This window comes from Salminus brasiliensis, chromosome 23 (assembly GCF_030463535.1).
Source record: "Salminus brasiliensis chromosome 23, fSalBra1.hap2, whole genome shotgun sequence".
Classification (NCBI taxonomy): domain Eukaryota; kingdom Metazoa; phylum Chordata; class Actinopteri; order Characiformes; family Bryconidae; genus Salminus; species Salminus brasiliensis.
Genome location: NC_132900.1, coordinates 17,062,746 through 17,084,190, shown reverse-complemented (window position 1 = coordinate 17,084,190; position 21,445 = coordinate 17,062,746). Strand labels below are relative to the sequence as shown.

The 21,445-nt window shown below is 36.5% G+C and overlaps 1 protein-coding gene across 1 annotated transcript in view; it reads right to left on the bottom strand.

The window, feature by feature from the left end:
- Positions 1-1,639: 1,639 nt before the first annotated feature.
- The window catches only part of LOC140546225 (uncharacterized), a 266,563-nt gene continuing 246,757 nt past the window's right edge, over positions 1,640-21,445 (bottom strand). The window contains exons 4-5 of the mRNA XM_072669457.1: positions 7,622-7,638; positions 1,640-1,935 (exon numbers count right to left, since the gene is read on the bottom strand). Of these exons, the coding sequence (XP_072525558.1) occupies positions 1,640-1,935; positions 7,622-7,638 (313 nt within the window). The remainder of the gene's footprint in view (positions 1,936-7,621; positions 7,639-21,445) is intronic.

Below are 21,445 nucleotides of genomic sequence, written 5' to 3'. Positions count from 1 at the left end.
GTGAACTGCAAAGTGGGCAGGAACCTGAAAGATGGGAAAATAAGTCAATTTCCAATATTATAACCAGTACTGACACAAATGACTATGATGTTCTACACAGTTTACATAAACATTCACCTGCTGCTGATTTTCCAACGCTGGTTTTCACACATCAGCATCTACATTGATGTAGTCATCATCAGAGTCACCGAATCTTCTTTCTCTGGAAGAACTGTTTCTCCACTTTCATCATAATCATCTTCATCCTCCATCTTCTTCCTCAAACAGGTGATCCTGATCCTGTCACAATACAGTTAAAACTTAACTCTGCCACATCTCTCAGTCCTAGCTTCACTTTTCAGAGGAGGGTCTGGTCTTCTCCCACAAAGCAAAAGCCACCAGAATTCCACCCTTCTCTAATTCCAGAGTTCTTTAATTCTCTTACACCTGGTTCAATACAACCCCAACTCCTCCCAGGGCAACCAGAATTCCGTTGCGAGTACAAACAAAATCACCACCAGTACAAGCGTAACTCCTCCCAGTACCACCTTAACTCCTCTCAGTACATCCAAAGTCCCTCCCAGTAGAACCAAATCCCCTGCCTTTACTGGGAAATAAGTGAATTAGCAGATTCCATCCCACTAAGCAATCAGATTCCAGTCTGACGAACCAGAGAGGCATTAGACTACTAAGTGTAACAGGATGCACCAGATTAGAGTCCTCTCTTTGTTGAAGAGCGATTTCTGCTTTTTTCATAATCATCATCCTCCTCCCCCTCAGTCTCCTCATTTCCCGCCGGGGCTCTGGCACCTGAAGAATTGTGTGGATAGATAAATTAATAAATAAATAAATACATCTTTTCAGTGGTTAACCATCTTTTACAGCAGCACATTTCTCTACACTTTAAACAAGGGGGTTCTTAAAGGCCTCTTTATAAAACCATGACACATCAAAGAACTACTGAATTTTACATGGTTCCTTGCCTGATTAAATTATTATTTTTTTAATATCAGTACATTTTTACCAAAAGGCATTCTGCACAGTACCTAGGTACACTATGTAACTAGGTACAAAAGTATTGGGACACCTGCTCATGCTCATTGTTTCTTCTCAATATAGAGATCCACAACAACTCAACAAAGTAGTCTGCAAGAAGAATGTTTCTTTTTGGGATTTCTTATAGATTTTATAAAATGTCTTCAAAATATAATGGATGATGCTTCATGAGTTGGGCAGTTGATGAGTTGGGGAGTTTGGGATGAGTTGGGAAGTTTGGGATGAGGTGGGGTGGTAATCCTCACATCCGTGTTCGTTCTGCAGAGAAGAAAATAAGATACTTTTTAATACCCTTGATTTCAGAAGAAATAATGAATGAGCAGGTGTCCACAAACATTTGGACACGTGTATCTACTCTCTGTTTACCTTCTATGAGTTTCAATGTACCTCAGTAAACTGTCCTCTGAACAGAAAGTACTCACAGTGTCTACGATACGTCTTCTCAGCTTTCTGCAGTTTTTGCTTATTTCTCCCTTTGAGGAAAACAATGATCGGCACTGATACGAGTAACAGTCCTGCTGCTGCTGCTGAAAAACTGATGATGGGAACCAAAACTGTCGGAACATTTACACTTCAGGAGAACTAGTCCAGAAAAATGATGAGCTCATCTTATTACTGTAACTTTCACAGTGACGGCCAAGAGTTCCGTGTTGGAGGATCTAAAAGAGTGTGAAGACACAGTTACTTCATAAACACAAATGTAGTTTCCCTGGTGGACATAATCAGCCTCAGGGAAGGAGAAGGTGGTGGAGTGGTTAACAGCTGACTGAGTTTTGGTGATGCTGGATTCACCACTGAACTCCAGGTGGAAGGAGCCTCCTGGATACTGCGGTTGAACGGAGCAGATGATGGAGCTGTAGCTCCTGGTCACTTCAGGCCCTTCAAGCCACCAGTGAAACACTGGTGAAGCACTGAAGGAGATGTTGGGCTGCAGCAAATTCGCTCTTGTCACTGAATGCAATAAAATCCTCACAGCAATGCTCCTCCAAACTCTAGTAGAAAGCCTTCTTCCCTGAACAGTAGAGACAGTTACTCCAACAAAAGCAGGATAAATACTTTTTTTATATCCTTCATTTAGAAGAAACAATGAATGAGCAGGTGTCCAAATACTTTTGTCCATATAGTGTAAATCACAGAATTCTTGATTTAGCGCTAATTAGTATAATATAATATTCTCTTTAATTTTCATTGGTTCTTATAACTTCTTATAGTCCATACCTGTTCTCTAAACAGAGCAGCACATGCTAAGCACAAAACTGGCCGGGTGTGAATCCAGTAGTGGCACACTTTTTTATGGACGTTTTTAGACAGCCAGTAGCAATCCGTGCTGCTCACATATGATTACAGAAAGCTGCTACTACTACTGCAGTCAGACGAGCTTATTATAAAGTCATTCTCTGTTCTCTTACCCACAGTGATGCTGATGGAGTTGCTCCTGTCTGATTTGTATAAGATGTTACAGTGGTCACAGCTGTACTGGACTGCTTCCCCAGGTGAGACGAGTTTGAGGTGTTTAGGGTGAGCTTTGGGCTCTCCAGGGCGTCTGTTAAAGGAATGTGATTAGTCTCTGATCATTAATGGTGCCAGTTAGTTTTTGTTATTAAGAAACCTCTGACTTCTGACTTATAAAGACTACATGCACAGTAACGTTCCCAGTGTTAAATCAGCACTTAAGTAATCAATACAGTTCAGCTCACCCTTCTAACACTATGCAGTGTAATAGTACAGTCTAATAACAGAAGTTAATGGAAGATCTGTTTGTCTTATTGACCAGAATGCTTCTTGGTCTGCTAGCTTGCATGACATCCAGGTAATCCAAGTACATCCTGGATACATGGGGTTTTTTAATCATGCTTAATATACCAGCTACAGTGGGTGCAAACCTGGTGAAGACAGGAAACGTTTGACCTGTCATTGCCAACAAAGGTTATGTTACTAAGTATTGAGTTGAACTTTTGTTATTGACCAAATACTTATTTTCCACCAAAATTTACAAATAAATTCTTTACAAATCCTACAATGTGATTTCCTGGATTATAGCTGAAGTGTACCTATGATGAAAATTACAGACCTCTCTCCTCTTTCTTAAATGATTATTAAATACAACAAATGAAAATCTAAATAAATTAACCTCAAAAAAGAATGACGTTCACCTGTTAATGTTATTATCATGGCGTGTACGGCCAGACCTGAAGGGATGAACACTCGCAGAGATGGAAATCAAAGCAAGATACTTTATTAACCAAATACAAAACAAAGAGATATGAACAGCAAAGTGCAGCAACATGGGCAAAACCATGAACAGAACCAAAACGCGACAAATCAGATGGCGAACAAAACAAACCCGGGACTGGGAGGAGCAGGGAGCTGAACGAGAGTGACACGAGGGGAGAACTACAGGGGAGATGAACACAAAACCACAAGCCTCGCTTGGGCAGAGAGGGGAGATACAAAACTAAGGACAGAGCTGAACTCTGTGTACAAACGAAGGTAGCTGGGGAACTAGCCGCTAGACCAGCAAGCAAGGCCGACCTAACCTGAACCTGCAGAGTACTAAAACGTAGGTCGCCTTGGAACCTGAGCAGGAAGCGAATGTAACACGCTTGCCTCTCGAAACAGACTATGGTATCGTAAACACACAGGGGTAGCTGGAGAGCCAGCTGCCAGACTAGAAAGCAGGGCAGACCTAACCTGAACCTGCAGAGTACTGCCTAAAATGTAGGTCGCCTTGGAACCTGAGCAGGAAGCGAACGTACCTCGCTTGCCTCCGAGTCAGACGGAGAATCTCTCCTAAACATGGACCGCAAAACTAGAGCTGAGCTGAACACGCCAGTAACGCGTGATGAATCCCAGAGCGTCACAGGGATTCCAGCCGAGTCAATTCACGGCAGAGAACAAAGGGAACTACACTCCTTTCTCCTTACTCCCAGTCCCAGGTGAAACACATGAACAATGAATCAACACAAATAAACAGACACGATCAGGAAGTCCCTATTTGGGCCTGTGGGCAGCGGCTCGGGATCGCCCCGGGGGAGGGCACGATAACGAGGGCCTGACAGTTATAGCTTTATGGTAACAGTAGGGGGCATGGGTCATCTTTCAGAAACAATATTCTGTAGACAACAGTAAACAATTATTTAATACTTAAATATACTTTTGTAATTTGTAATTACACTGATTATTCTTATGTATATGATTATTTAATATATTTTTAATTATAATAATTTTATTTTTGAACATCCAGTGAACAGTTTAAACTCACCGGGCATATCGAGAGTCTCTACACCCAACTGAATGATGCGTGGAAGAATCGCCATCTAGCGATCATTATATGTCAGTAACAGCTTCCTTTTTAAAGACTCGCTTCCCGGCGCTTCTCGTGACATTCAGGGTGAGATGGTAAATATTTGTTGTCGTTCCTTGTGTAACATTTCCTATATTTAATTTAACATAAAACACGACTCATATGAGGGGTTAGGTTGGGTGGTGTGAGCAGTTTAACTGAACCCTACGCCTTCAAATATTTCTTTAACTAGAAGCTGAGTGAATATTTACTGCTGGAAGGTCTAATTTACACTGGAGAGTGATATCATTTTCCTTTATGCTTTAAAAATTAAATTCTTTAGAAATTTGGATTCAGTTTTTATTACACACTGTGCTGTAATGGCTCCTGCGAGCTTAAGACTCTCCACAGGGGGCGCCATTAGCGCAGCAATGTACTTGAAGTACTTGAGCAGCTTTGGTGTAGAGATGCTCACTGAGAAGCTTTTCAGAGTATTAACACAGTTCAGTGCTGTTGAAGCATTTGACTCCTGACTCCATGCTGCCACCTAGCGTCTAGTTTAATCTCCTACAATGACTGTTTCTGTCGTTTAATACAACTACACCTTTCATACAACGCAAATGTCAATTTGATGTTTCCAAAATTAAATTAATATACCACTGAACTGATATAATTCTCATTCTTATTAACCACCGAAAAAAAAAAAAAAAAAAAAAAAAAAACTTTATTTGACCTAAAAATGTCTCTCTCTCTTTTTTACACACTTTCACACATTCTGGAAAGTAGGCGTCAGAGGGACTGAGACAAAAGTATTAAGTTATTCAGACAAAATCTAAGATAAAAGTCTTTATTAATGGATCAGTGTATAAATGTAGCCGGTCCTCTTTACATCCGGGATACCCGTCCACGACTCTGCGTTGTGTCCAGCTGCACAAAGAAACGGGCTGGACTCTGTCTGCTGGTTCAGCCTGGTTCTTCTCTTCGACCATGCTCCAGCCCGTCTAAATGAAATGAAAAGATGCAGTTCACTAAAGAGAAGCAGCCTCTGTCTCCTCATTCATGCTGCAGCACAGACTAGCTGAGCTACAGGCTAAGCTTAATACACTGCATTCAACCCATATTCACTTCCTAATCAATGCTGAACGAGTCTGTGTGTGTCTGTTGTGAGTGTTGGACCCTCATCTGTTTAGAAGCATACTGTCCCAATTGCTGCTGCTCCAACATTGCATTTAAACCACTCCCATTTGTTCAAAGGTGAAATTTCCAGTAGTGAAATATCTTCAATTAAGCAAAAGGTTACTATTAAATTTCCTAATTGAATTCAAAGGTGATTTACATTTGTTCAAAGAGAGGAAGAAGGGAACTGAACAGTGATTAGTTAAAGGAGATGCTGAAATTTCACAACTTTAAATACTATCCGTCATATTGTGAGAGATTAACCAGTAGTGTAGCCTTGAACACTGAGCATTATTAGAAGCATTAAACCAGGTGTACTGTCTGGCATTGGGGTTTCTTGTCCTCCAACAGTTTGTCAGATTAGTATTGGAGACTAAGTTATTGAAAATATAATCAAAAAGATGCTGCTGCCCTCTAGAGGGAAGATGGTCAACTGAGTCGTCTGGAACTACAATAAAGTCTTCTCCTATAACCACCTGATCTGTCCAGTATTTTACCTCCCATTACTTTATCTTCCTACAAAGGTCTGCTTAAAATAGCCTAAACCTCAGCTGAATCTAAAACTGACACTAAGCCTAACTTTAAATCAACTCTTAACCTCAGCTGAACCTAAAACTGATGTCAGGCCTAACTTTTAATCAAGCCTAACCTGAGCTGAACCTAAAACTGACACTAAGCCTAACTTTAAATCAAGCCTAAACCTCAGCTGAACCTAAAACTGATGTCAAGCCTAACTTTAAATCAAGTCTAAACCTGAGCTGAACCTAAAACTGACACTAAGCCATGGTGGACATTTTTTAAATAAGCAGAAATCACTATTAATGCTCCAAAGTAATATATTTATTGAAAAGCTTTCGGCCGGGGAGAAGCTCCTGGCAAATACTCCGAGATCTCTGAAGGTTGACCAAGTTACAAAAGGTCATATATATCTTCCCAAAGGGGTGTTGTCACTTTCCATTGATTCACAGAAGAAAAAGAAGTTATTGAAGCGCATTGGTTACACCTAACTGTGATATGAATAAACAAAAGGGCGTTAACATACGTGCATAATTAATGAAGAGGAAGGAAGCTCAAATATGTTTTTTAGAAGCCCCTCACACTTGGAGATACCCAAACGAGTTGGTATACAACTTCGAGGTCACTTGAACAATAACTCACTGTGGCCAGCATAGAGAAAACAGATAAGGTCTACACTTGGGATCGGAGGAGTAGCTAGTTTGTTCCACTCCGGCTGAAGGGGAGTAACTGATTTGTGGTCTCCTTCATATGGAGCAGTAAAAGTCCACCCGAATGTTTTGATTAAGTGCGTAGGTCTAGTAGTATGTTAGCCTGGATATAATTTACTAAGAGAATGATGATGAAATGAAATACATATGGTATATGTGAGTGATAATAGATCACCTGACTATGTACTACTATGATCTCAAAACCACATTTCCTCCCTTTAAACATAAAATGTCAAACAAAGATTCTAACTGTTCAGAACTAGTTGATCTGAATTTAGATCTATGTCCACGATTCCAATGACCTCTACATGTCATAAAATCTAATACAATTGTTCATAAAGATAGGAGAGCACGAAGTATAAGTAAGAACAAGTGTAACATAAAGGTCAAAGTCCTGTCTGTTTCCCTAAAGAAAATTTTAACACACTAGACGGAAAACAGTGGAAACAACAACAAACTTGTCGACAAGCATCTGCTTCTGGGCCACTACTCCGGGCCAGCGTTGGTTTTCGTGGCATGGAAACAACCGTCTTCTGCCTAGTGGAGTTTTGCACTACATAGGAGACGTTGGGCATAACAGGGAGAGGTTACTAGCACGTAATCTGATCACCTGGATCTTCAGTTTTAGACACAAAGCTGTCTGGAACAGTCTCTCTCTTGCAATGTGAGCAGTGGATCCATGAGCCTTCCTTCGACAGGCTTTCACTACCACCCAGTCACCGACTTTCACAGAGTGTAGAGGACCCTCAGCACTCAGTGGCAACACCTCTTTCACCTGTGAATGAATAGACTGAAGAGTTTTGCACAGTGCACTCATATAATCAATCATGTGATCATCGACCTGCTGTAGAGAGCATTCAACTGGCCTGTAAAGAGAAAGGTTAGGAAAACCACATAATACTTCCATTGGGCTCAGTCCTGTTTGGCGGTTTGAATTATTTGATGGTCTGGTTTAGATGTTCCCATGCACCAGCCGACTGCATTTTGATAAACGCAATGTGTTTTCCAAATCAATTTTCAAAGCACCAGAAAGATGTTGGATCAGTTTGTTCTAAAAGTGCTTGCCATTGTCTGATGAAATTTTTACTGGAACTCCAAAGGAAGTACTCTAGTAATTACTTCCCTTAGCAAGCATTTTGCTACTGCGAGTGTGTCTTGTTTTCTACATGGAAAGCACTCTGGACATTTGCTGAACAATGATTATCAGACAATACCAGTAATTTTGGCATGGTGTTAGCTCAATGAAGTCAATCATAATGTGTTCAAATGGAAAATTTGGAGTAGGATGTGCCGATTGAGCTGTCGTGTCATTTTCCCTATGTTATGTTCATACAAATGACTCAGGATTTGCAAAACTTTTCTGCAAACGTTGAAAAACCTGGCGCCAACCAGTGCTTGTTCGCTGTTGCTACCATCGGTCCTTTTGAAACATGGTCCAATCCGTGTATCAATTTCGCCAAAAAGGGAAAGCAAAAGCTTGGAAGTGCCATGCGGCCCCTTCAGATTCACACCACAATCCTGATTGTGCATCATTCTCGACACAATACATCATATTCATTTATGTAACAATTTCTTCTGCTAATTAAAAATGATTCCTGCCTGAAAGACCAGAAAACAACATTCAAACATTTTTAACCACTAAAACCATTGAAGTCCTATAATTGTTGATTAAAAGTGTGTTGAGTTGTTTTCTTCTGTTGCCCGCCAAGTGACGGCATTTCACCACTAGATTACAGTGTATCCTTTTTGATGTGATTTTTTTCAACAAGTGGAATTAAGAAATAGCTACAAATATTGATCCCATAATGTCCAGGAAAAGAAAAATTGATGCCGATGGAAGACAGTTTCAAGAGAGATGGGAAGGCGAATACATGTTTGTGCTTCAAGGAGAAAAAAACGGTATGTCTTGTGTTATGAGGCGGTGGCAGTTGTCAAGGAGTACAATCTACGTCTGCACTTTGATACCAAACACGGAGCTAAGTATGCCAAAGTTAGCCTTCAAGAAAAGCAACAAATTGTACAAGAATTAAAAGGCAAACTGCGATCGCAGCAGAATATGTTCACAAGAGCTACGGCCCAAAACAACGCAGCTGTGAAAGCCGGCTTTATTGTAGCTGAAAAAAACTTGCACATCTAAGTCTTTTTCAGAGGGTGCATTTTTGAAGCAGTGTATGCTGAAGGTCTGTGAGCAGCTGTGTCCCGACCAGAGAATTAGGGAACTTGCAGGAAACCTGGCAACACAGCTGGCCGCAGAGACGCGCAACTACATCACCTTTTCATTAGCGCTTGATGAAAGCACAGGCAGCACGGATACAGCGCAGCTATCCATTTTCATTGGAGGCGTGAAGTCGGACCTCTGTCACTGAAGAGCTGTTGGATATAGCTGCCATGCATGGGACCACAACAGTACGGGACATTTTTGATGCGGTGGAGAAGTCCTTAAGTAAAAATGCATTGCCCTGGCAAAAATTGGTTGGATTAACCATAGACACCGCACCTGCAATGTGTGGAGGAAAATCGGGCTTGGTTGGACTAATGAAAGAGAAAATGCAGAAGAGTCAAGTCAAGTCAGATTTATTTGTATTGCGCTTTTTACAACTGTTGTCGTCACAAAGCAGCTTCACATAAATAGTGATTAATAAAAGAGAGACAAAGAAGAAATAACGAATCAAAGACCCCCAATGAGCAAGCCAATGGCGACAGTGGCAAGGAAAAACTCCCTCAGAGCTGGAGGAAGAAACCTTGGGAGGAACCAAGACTCACAAGGGGGACCCATCCTCCTCTGGCCAGAACTATTTAAACATTAATAATAAAATTTCCAAACCAGATACAACAGATAGTTAAACATGTTTTTAACATGGTCGCTAAACAGGTAGCAGTGGTAGGCGTGTGAGCCGCTGGTCTGCTATGGGTGGTGGTGGGTCGGGGGCCTGCTGGTTGGACCGTAGGTGGCAGCTGGTTTGACGAAGGTAGAGGGGACCTTAACGGGCAATCTTCCAGCAGGTCGGGCCGGGTGGCCATTTACTCGGAGAGGGTAAAGAGAGAGGGTTAATTTGGAGAGGAATTTTATGGAGAGCAGAGAATGTTGGTCAGTATCAGATTGTGTCTGACGACTCCGGCAGGTTTGACTATTACAGCCTAATTAAAAGGAGAGAGCCAGAGGGTAACACGGACACGGGAGCACCCATCTGCTCCACCGTCAACAAACCTGAGTGATCGCGTGTAAGCTGCGAGACCACAGCTCCAGCATCTCAGTGTACTTCAATTCCCTGGGTCTAATAAATTCTTTATGTGATGTGATTTTCAGAATTTTTTTTCCTCATTTTGTCTCTCATAGTTGAGGTCTACCTATGATGTCAATTACAGGCCTCTCTCATTTTTTTAAGTGGGAGAACTTGCACAATTGGTGACTGACTAAATACTTTTTTTCCCCACTGTAGGAGAACTTTGTAGTTCTAGAATTACAGATTGTAGTCCTCCTATTTCTCTGCATACTTTATTATGTAAAGTATCCTGTACGATTAGTGTGAGCTGAAAACATGGAACATGGGTTCAGAAACAAGTGCAACTAATAACATTCAGTGGCCAGTGAATTGTAAACGGTGCCCATTACTTCTGGGATGAGCTGGGGAAACTTTAATCTTTCAGTTGGGGATGAGGTTGGGTGATGATCATCCAATATTCTGACCGCACCAATGCCCTTGTTGCTAAATACAATCAAATCTTTACAGTGATGCTCCAAAATTTAAGATTCTGAAATCTCAAATAAAATATATTATAAATATAGATCATAACACATACAGACCTGTTTACAATGTAAATCTCTTTCAAATATCTGTCCTTATCCCTGTACAAATTATAGCAAAAAAGTAGTAGCAGCACTTTATTATATTAAAAATAGTATATTATATTTCATCTTAATGTTTCACCTCTAGATTTCAAACTGCAATTCATACTTATTTATTTCCACTTTTATTATTATTGTTATTATTAGTAGAAGGAGGAGGAGGATTAACAATGGACTTACAATAATAAACAATAATTCACACAAACTCAAGAGAAGGAGAGAGGTGAAGAGCTAAAAAGTGAAGCTAAAATGAGATGATTAAACAGTGAAGCAGAAAAAAACCCGCTTTAAAAACTACAGAGCTGTAAATCAGAACCTCTACTCCCACTGTCTCCCACTGCTTCCTTTACCTTCACTAAATAAGTCCTGTCTGCTTCAGACCGGAAATTCAGTTCTGCTTGCTGGTGCTACATCTCCATCTGCTGGAAGCTAATCAGTTCATAGACCTCCTGGAGAAGATCGTTCCAGAAAAATGACTTTAATCTTACGTTTATCTCAGCAGTGATAATATTAAAATTATCTCAGCAGTGTTAATATAACATTTATCTCAGCAGTGTTAATATTACATTTATCTCAGCAGTGTTAATATTACATTTATCTCAGCAGTGTTCATTTTAAAATGATCTCAGCAGTGTTAATATTACATTTATCTCAGCAGTGTTAATATTAAATATATCTCAGTAGTGTTAATATAAATTTTCTCAGCAGTGTTAATATTAAATATATCTCAGCAATATTAATATTAAATATATCTCAGCAATATTAATATTAAATTTATCTCAGTAGTGTTAATATTATTTTTTTTCTCAGCAGTGTTAATATTACATTTATCTCAGCAGTGTTAATATTAAATATATCTCAGCAGTATTAATATTAAATATATCTCAGCAATATTAATATTAAATTTATCTCAGTAGTGTTAATATTATTTTTTTCTCAGCAGTGTTAATATTACATTTATCTCAGCAGTGTTAATATTAAATATATCTCAGCAGTATTAATATTAAATATATCTCAGCAGTATTATTATTAAATATATCTCAGCAGTGCTTTGTCAGGTCCACAGGCTTCAAGGTCCAGGACTTTTATATTATATACACTGATATACACTATCTCACTATCTCGCCTGACACCCTGACTCCCAACCAGCCTCAGGTGGCTTTCAGGTTTAGCTCATGTTAGTTTGTCTCGTTTGTTTGGTTTATTCATTCGTTCTTGTTATTGCTGCATTCTTGTTTCCCCTGTTTGGTTTAATAAAGTCTTGCATCGCACCATGAGTGTTCACCCGTCATTGTCCTAACCAGTCCTGACCCAGCAGTGTTAATAATCTTACATTAATCTCAGCAGTGTTAATAATCTTACATTAATCTCAGCAGTGTTGATTTTACATTAATCTCAGCAGTTCAAATAATAAATGTATCTCAATAGTGCTAATCCTAAATTTATGATTATGATTAGCACTATTGAGATACGTTTATTATTTGAACTGATGAGAAATTTAGGATTAGAACTGCTGAGAAATTTATCTCAGCAGTGTTAATAATAAATTTGTCTCAGCAGTATTATTACATTTCTCAGAAGTGCTAATCATGCATTTATCTCAGCAGTGTTAATGTTAAATTTCTCAATAGTGCTAAATATTAAATTATCTCAGCAGTGTTAATATTAAATTTATCCCAGCAGTGCTAATCATAAGTTGATCTCAGCAGTGTTAATATTAAATTCATCTGAGCAGTGATCATAACTTTCTCAGCAGTGCTAATCATAAATTTATCTCAGCAGTGCTAATCTGAAATTAATCTAATCAGTGTTAATATTAAATTCATCTGAGCAGTTATCATAACTTTCTCAGCAGCGCTAATCTTATATTTATCTCAGCAGTGTTGATCAGAAATTGACCTCAGCAGTGCTAATCAGAAATTTACCTCAGCAGTGCTAATCCTAAATTTATCTCAGCAGTGTTAATCTGAAATTTCTCAGCCATGTTAATATTAATTTAATTATTAATTTTCTCAGCAATGCTAATCATAATTTTATCTCAATAGTGTTAATAAAAATAAATTCATCTCAGCAGTGCTAATCAGAAATTTACCTCACCAGAACTTATTTTAATTTTCTCAGCAATGTTAATTTGACATTTATTTAAGCAGTGTTAATATTAAATTTATCCCAGCAGTGCTAATCATAAGTTCATCTCAGCAGTGCTAATCATAAATTTATCTCAGCAGTGTTAATATTAAATTAATCTGAGCAGTGATCATAAATTTACCTCAGCAGTGCTAATCATAAGTTTACCTTAGCAGTGCTAATCATAAATTAATTTTAGCAGTGTTAATATTACATTTATCTGAGCAGTGATCATAAATTTATGATTAGCACTGCTGAGAAAGTTATCACAGCAATGTTAATATTAAATGCATCTCACCATCTTAAATGTACCTTAGTGGTATTAATCTTACATTTATTTAAGCAGTGTTAATATTAAATTCACCTCAGCAGTGCTAATCAGAAATTCACCTCAGCAGAGCTAATCTTAATTTTATCTCAGCAATGTTAATATGACATTTATTTAAGCAGTGTTAATATTAAATTAATCTCAGCAGTGCTAATCTTAAATTTACCCCTTTTCCACCCTCCACTCAGCAGTGTTAATCTTAAATTTACCTCAGCAGGATTAATCTTAAATTTATCTCAGCAATGTTAATGTTAAATTTACCTCAGCAGTGTTAATCTTACATTTACCTCAGCAGTGTTAATCTTACATTTACCTCAGCAGTGCTAATTTTACATTTACCTCAGCAGTGCTAATCTTAAATTGATTTTAGCAGTGCTAATCATACATTTACCACAGCAGTGTTAAAATGAAATGCATCTCAGCAGTGCTAATCATAAATTTATATCAGCAGTGCTATATATTACATTTATTTCAATAGTGCTAATCTTAAATTTACCTCAGCAGTGCTAATCTGAAATTTATCTCAGCAATGTTAGAAATAAATTTACCTCAGCAGTGTTAATCCTAAATCTTTCTCAGCAGTGTTAATCTTAAATTTATCTCAGCAATGTTAATATTAAATGTATCTCAGCAGTTCTTATCATAAATTTATCTCAGATGACTTAATATTACAATTATCTCACCAGTGCTAATCTTAAAAGTACCTTAGCGGTATTAATTTTACATTTATTTAAGCAGTATTAATATAAAATTTATCTCAGCAGTGCTAATCATACATTTACCACAGCAGTGTTAATCTTAAATTTATCTCAGCAGTGCTAATCATAAATTTATCTCAGCAATGCTAATCATAATTTTATCTCAGCAATGTTAATGACATTTATTTAAGCAGTGTTAATATTAAATTAATCTCAACAGTGTTAATATTACATTTATCTGAGCAGTGATCATAACTTTATCTTAGCAGTGCTAATCATAAGTTTACCTCAGCAGTGTTAATATTAAATTTCTCAAGTGTTAATATTAAATTTATCTCAGCAGTGTTAATATTAAATTAATCTCAGCAGTGTTAATATTAAATTCATCTGAGCAGTGATCATAACTTTCTCAGCAGCGCTAATCCTAAATTTCTCTCAGCAGTGCTAATCAGAAATTCACCTCAGCAGAACTAATCTTAATTTTATCTCAGCAATGTTAATATGACATTTATTTAAGCAATGTTAATATTAAATTAATCTAAACAGTGTTATGACATTTATCTCAACAGTGATCATAAATTTACCTCAGCAGTGTTAATATAAAATTTCTCAGCAGTGCTACTCATAAATTTCTCAAGAGTGTTAATATTAAATTTCTCAGCAGTGTTAATATTAAATTCATGTCAGCAGTGATAATCATACATTTACCTCAGCAGTGTTAACCTTACATTTATCTCAGCAGTGTTAATATTAAATCCATCTCAGCAGTTCAAATAATAAATGTCTCAATAGTGCTAATCATAATCCTAAATTTATCTCAGCAGTGTTAATATAAAATTAATCTAAGCAGTGATCCTAAATTTACCTCAGCAGTGCTAATCATAAGTTTATCTCAGCAGTGTTAATATTAAATTTATCTCAGCAGTTCAAATAATAAATGTATCTCAATAGCGCTAATCATAAATTTCTCAGCAGTGTTAATATTAAATTTACCTCAGCAGTGCTAATCATAAGTTTATCTCAGCAGTGTTAATATTAAATTTATCTCAGCAGTTCAAATAATAAATGTATCTCAATAGCGCTAATCATAAATTTCTCAGCAGTGTTAATATTAAATTTATCTTAGCAGTGCTAATCATAAGTTTACCTCAGCAGTGTTAATTACATTTTTCTCAGCAGTGCCAATCCAAAATTTCTCTCAACAGTGCTAATCTGAAATTTATCTGAGCAGTGTTAATATTACATTTATTTAAGCAGTGTTATTAAATTTATCTCAGAAGTGATAATCATAACTTTGTCAGCAGTGTTAATAATAAATTTCTTAGCAGTGTTAATATTAAATTTCTCAGCAGTGCTAATCCTAAATTTATCTCAGCAGTGTAAATCATAAATTTTCAGTAGTGTTAATGTTAAATTTATCTCAATAGTGCTAATCATAAATAGATCTCAGCAGTGCTAATCATAAATTGATCTCAGCAGTGCTAATCAAATTTATCTCAGCAGTGCTAATCAAATTTATCTCAGCAGTGCTAATCATAAATTAATCTCAGCAATGTTAATCATAAATTAATCTCAGCAGTGTTAACATTAAATTCATCTGAGCAGTGATCATAACTTTCTCAGCAGTGCTAATCTTAAATTTATCTCAGAAGTTAATCTTAAACTTATGTCAGCAGTGTTAATATTAAATTTATGTCAGCAGTGATAATCCAGAATTTTTCAGCAGTGTTAATCATAAATTTCTCTCAGAAGAGTTAATATTGCAATTATCTCACCTGCGCTAATCTTAAATATACCTTAGCGATATTAATCTGAAATTTATCTCAGCAGTGTTATTAAATTTATCTCAGCAGTGTTAAATATTAAATTTATTTCGAAAGTGTTAATATTACATTTATCTCACCAGTGCTAATCTTAAATTTACCTTAGCAGTATTACTCTTAAATTTACTTCAGCAGTGCTAAAATTAAATGTATCTCAGCAGTGCTAATAATAAATTTATTTCAGCAGGGCCAATCATAAATTTATCTCCGCGGTGCCAATCATACATTTCTCAGAAGTTAATCTTAAATTTATCTCCGCAATGTTAGTATTACATTTATCTCAGCAGTGATAATCCTAAATTTATCTCAGCAATGCTAATCTGGAATTTATCTCAGCAATGTTAATATTACATTTATTTAAGCAGTGTTAGAAATAAATTTACCTCAGCAGTGTTAATCCTAAATCTTTCTCAGCAGTGTAAATAAGAAATGTATCTCAGCAATGTTAATATTAAATGTATCTCAGCAGTGCTAATCTTAAATGTACCTTAGTGGTATTGATCTTAATTTTATTTTAGCAATGTTAATATGACATTTATTTAAGCAGTGTTAATATTAAATTTGTCTCAGCAGGGTTAGTCATAAATGAATCTCAGCAGTGTTAATATTAAATTAATCTCATCAGTGTTAATATAAAATTTATCTGAGCAGTGATCATAACTTTATCTCAGCAGTGCTAATCATAAATGTATCTTAGCAGTGCTAATCAACATTTTAATATTAAATTTTAATATTAAATTTCTCAGCAGTGTTAATATTAAGTTCATCTGAGCAGTGCTAATCCAAAATGTTTCTCAGCAGTGTTCATCCTAAATGTATTTCAGCAATGTTATTAAATGCATTTAAGCAGTGCTAATCATATATTTATCTTAGCAGTGCTAATCTTAAAATTAATTTCAGAAGTTAATCTTAAATTTATCTCAGCAATGTTAATATTACATTTATTTAAGCAGTGTTATTATTAAATTAATCTCAGAAGTTTTAATATATTTCTCAGCAATGTTAATTTTAAATGTATCTCAGCAGTGTTAATCATCTTGAATTAACCTCAGCCGTGCTAATCTTAAATTTATCTCTGCAGTGTTATTAAATTTATCACAGCAGTGTTAATCTTAAATTTCTCAGCAGTGATAATCATAATTTGATCTCAATAGTGTTAATATTAAATGTCTCAGCAGTGTTAATATTAAATTCATCTGAGCAGTGATCATAAATTTACCTCAGCAATGCTAATCATAAATTTATCTTAGAAGTGCTAATCCTAAATTTTTCTCAGCAGTGCTAATCCTAAATTTGTCTCAGTAGTATTAATCATAAATTTATCTCAGAAGTTAATCCTAAATTTCTTAGCAATGTTATTAATAAATGTATCTTACCAGTGCTAATCATAAATTTCTCAGCAATGTTAATATTACGTTTATTTAAGCAGTGTTGATTTTAAATTTATCTCAGCAGTGCTTATCTAAAATTTATCTCTGCAGTGTTAATATTAAATTTCTCAGCAGTGATAAACATACGTTTACCGCAGCAGTCTTATTCTTAATTTTATGTCAGCAGTGATAATCATATCTTTACCTCAGCAGTGTTAATACATTTATGTCAGCAGTATTATTACATTTCTCAGCACTGCTAATCCTAAATTTATCTCAACAATGTTAATCCTAAATTTATCTCAGCATTGTTAATCTGAAATTTATCTCAGCCATGTTAATATTACATGTATTTAAGCAGTGTTATTAAATTTATTTCAGCAATCATAATCATAATTTTCTCAGCAGTGTTATTATTAAATTAATCCCAGCAGTGTTCATCAGAAAATTACATTTTAAAAATCATACGTTAACTGCAGCAGTCCTAATCTTAAATTTGTCAGCAGTGTTCATATTAATTTTCTCAGCAATGCTAATCATAATTTTATCTCAATAGTGTTAATAAAAATAAATTTATCTTAGCAGTGTTAATTATACATTTCTCAGTAGTGTTAATATTACATTCATCTCATCAGTGCTAATCATAAATGTATCTCAGCAGTGCTAATCATAAATTAATCTCAACAGTGTTAATATTAAATTTCTCAGCAGTGTTAATATTAAGTTCATCTGAGCAGTGCTAATCCAAAATTTTTCTCAGCAGTGTTCATCCTAAATGTATTTCAGCAATGTTATTAAATGCATTTAAGCAGTGCTAATCATAAATTTATCTTAGCAGTGCTAAACTTAAAATTAATTTCAGAAGTTAATCTTAAATTTCTCAGCAATGTTAATATTACATTTATTTAAGCAGTGTTATTGTTAAATTAATCTCAGAAGTGTTAATATATTTCTCAGCAATGTTAATATTAAATGTATCTCAGCAGTGCTAATCATAAATTTATCTCAGAAGAGTTAATATTACAATTAATTTACCAGTGCTAATCTTAAAAGTACCTTAGCGGTATTAATCTTACATTTATTTAAGCAGTGTTTATATTAAATGTCTTAGCAGTGCTAATCATACATTTACCACAGCAGTGTTAATCATCTTGAATTAACCTCAGCCGTGCTAATCTTAAATTTATCTCTGCAGTGTTAATATTAAATGTCTCAGCAGTGTTAATATTAAATTCATCTGAGCAGTGATCATAAATTTACCTCAGCAATGCTAATCATAAATTTATCTTAGCAGTGCTAATCCTAAATTTGTCTCAGCAGTGCTAATCCTAAATTTGTCTCAGTAGTATTAATCATACATTTATCTCAGAAGTTAATCCTAAATTTCTTAGCAATGTTATTAATAAATGTATCTTACCAGTGCTAATCATAAATTTCTCAGCAATGTTAATATTACGTTTATTTAAGCAGTGTTGATTTTAAATTTATCTCAGCAGTGCTTATCTAAAATTTATCTCTGCAGTGTTAATATTAAATTTCTCAGCAGTGATAATCATATCTTTACCTCAGCAGTGTTAATACATTTATGTCAGCAGTATTAATATTACATTTGTCAGCAGTGATAATCATAAGTTTATCTCAATAGTGTTAATAAAAATAAATTTATCTCAGCAGTGCTAATCAGAAATTCACCTCAGGAGGGTTATTCTTAAATTTATCTCAGCAATGTTGTTACATTTATTTCAGCAGTGTAATTCTTAAATTTATCTCAGCAGTGTTAATCCTAAATCTTTCTCAGCAGTGTTAATCCTAAATCTTTCTCAGCAGTGTAAATAAGAAATGTATCTCAGCAGTGTAAATAATAAATTTCTCAGCAGTTTTATTAATAAATTAATCTCAGCAGTGCTAATTATAAATTTCTCAGCAATGTTAATATTAAATGTATCTCAGCAGTGCTAATCATAAATTTATATCAGAAGAGTTAATATTACAATTATCTCACCATTGCTAATCTTAAATGTACCTTAGCGGTATTAATCTTACATATATTTAAGCAGTGTTAATATTAAATTTATCTCAGCAGTGCTAATCATACATTAACCACAGCAGTGTAAATCTTATTTATCTCAGCAATGCTAATCATAATTTTCTCAATAGTGTTTATTAAATTTATCTCAAAAATGTTAATATTAAATTCACCTCAGCAGAGCTAATCTTAAATTTAATAATAACACTGCTGAGATGAATTTATCTCAGGCATCCGCCTGGTTCACGGAGCTGTATTGCTCCAGCCTCACTGCCCCGGCCCCTTCCACGGCTCTTCCCACAGTCCCGGCTTCTGTTTCGGTCCTGGCTTGGTTCCTGGCTTCGGCTTGGGTCCCTGCCTGGTTCCCAACTTCATCCTGTGTCAAGGCTTCGGTCTGGGTCCCAGCTTGGTTCCAGGCTTCGGTCTGGGTCCTGGCTTGGTTCCAGACTTCGGCCTGGGTCCCGGCCAGGCAACCACCTAGTGACAACAGAGCAACACCATTGCAACCACCTAGCAACACCCTATCAACCATCTGGCGACACCATAGCAACCAACCTATGCCAGCATAGCAACCACCTTGCAATCACTTAGGGACACCATTGCAACCACTTGCAACACCATAGCAACCACCAACAAAATCCATAGCAACCACCTGGGACACCATAGCAAGCACCTAGCAACAGTATATCAACCACCTAGCAACACTATAGCAACCACCTAGCAACCACTTAGTGACACTATAGCAACCACCTAGTGACATCATAGAAACTGCTTGTGACATCCTAGCAACCGCCTAGCAACATCTTAGAAACCATCTAGCAAAAACATAGCAACCACTTCTGACACCCTAGCAATCACCTGTGACACCATAGCAACCATGTAGCAACTCCATAGCAACCACCTACAAAATCCATGGTAACACCCTGGAACACCATAGCAACTACCTAGCAACTGCATAGGAACAACCTTGAGGCAAATAGGTGGGTCATGGGATCCTGTGTGACAAAAAAGAAAATCAATATATGTATAAAAACTGAATTAACACGTACCTGTTACACAGTTGCAGACTAATTGCAAGCCAGTCAGACACCGTTCCAGATGGAGACAACCACTCACAGCTGAAGATGGATTGCCCCTTGTTGGCCAGAACCACTTTCAGGTAAAAAGCTGGGTCATGAGATCCTGAAAATAAGAAAGACAAATAAGAAAGTCAATACATGTATAGAAACCGAATGTTCACTTGTTACTCAGTTGCAGATGAGAAGAAAGCCAGTCAGACACCATTCCAGATGCAGACAACCTCTCACAGCTGGAGATGGATAGCCCCTTGTTGGCCGGATCCACTTTCAGGTAAAAAGGTGCGTCATGGGATCCTGTGTGACAAGAAAAAAGAAAATCAATATATGTATAAAAACCGAATTAACATGTACCTGTTACACAGTTGCAGATTAATTGCAAGCCAGACACTGTTCCAGATGCAGACAACCACTCACAGCTGAAGATGGATCCACTTTCAGGTAAAAAGGTGCGTCATAGTATCCTGTGTGAGAAGAAAAAAGAAAATCAATATATGTATAAAAACCGAATTAACACGAACCTGTTACACAGTTGCAGATCAACTGCAAGATTCAGTTTCAGGTAAAAAGATGCGTCAGGTGGGACATGAGATCCTGAAAATAAGAAAGACAAAAAAGAAAGTCAATATATGTATAGAAACTGAATGTTAGCTTAACTGTCACTCAGTTGCAGATGAAAAGAAAGCCATTCAGACACTGTTTTAGATGCAGACAGCCACTCACAGCTGAAGATGGATTGCCCCTTGTTGGCCAGATCCACTTTCAGGTAAAAAGGTGCGTCAGGTGAGTCATGAGATCCTGAAAATAAGAAAGACAAAAAAGAAAGTCAACACAATTGCAGATTAATTGCAAGCCAGCCAGACACCGTTCCAGATGCAGACAACCACTCACAGCTGAAGATAGATTGCCCCTTGTTGGCCAGATCCACTTTCAGGTAAAAAGGTGCGTCAGGTGGGTCATGAGATCCTGAAAATAAGAAAGACAAAAAAGAAAGTCAATACAAGTATAGAAACTGAATGTTCACTTACCTGTAACTCAGTTGCAGATGAAAAGAAAGCCAGTCAGACACCGTTCCAGATGCAGACAACCTCTCACAGCTGGAGATGGATAGGCAGTTGTTGGCCAGATCCACTTTCAGGTAAAAAGGTCCGTCAGGTGGGTCATGACATCCTGAAAATAAGAAAGACAAAAAAGAAAGTCAACACAGTTGCAGATTAATTGCAAGACCCACTTTCAGGTAAAAAGGTGCGTCGGGTGAGTCATGAGATCCTGAAAATAAGAAAGACAAAAAAGAAAGTCAACACAGTTGCAGATTATTTGCAAGCCAGCCAGACACTGTTCCAGAAAAAAGAAATCAATATGTATAAAAAACAAATTAACACGTATCTTTTACACAGTTGCAGATTAATTGCAAGCCAGCAAGAAACCGA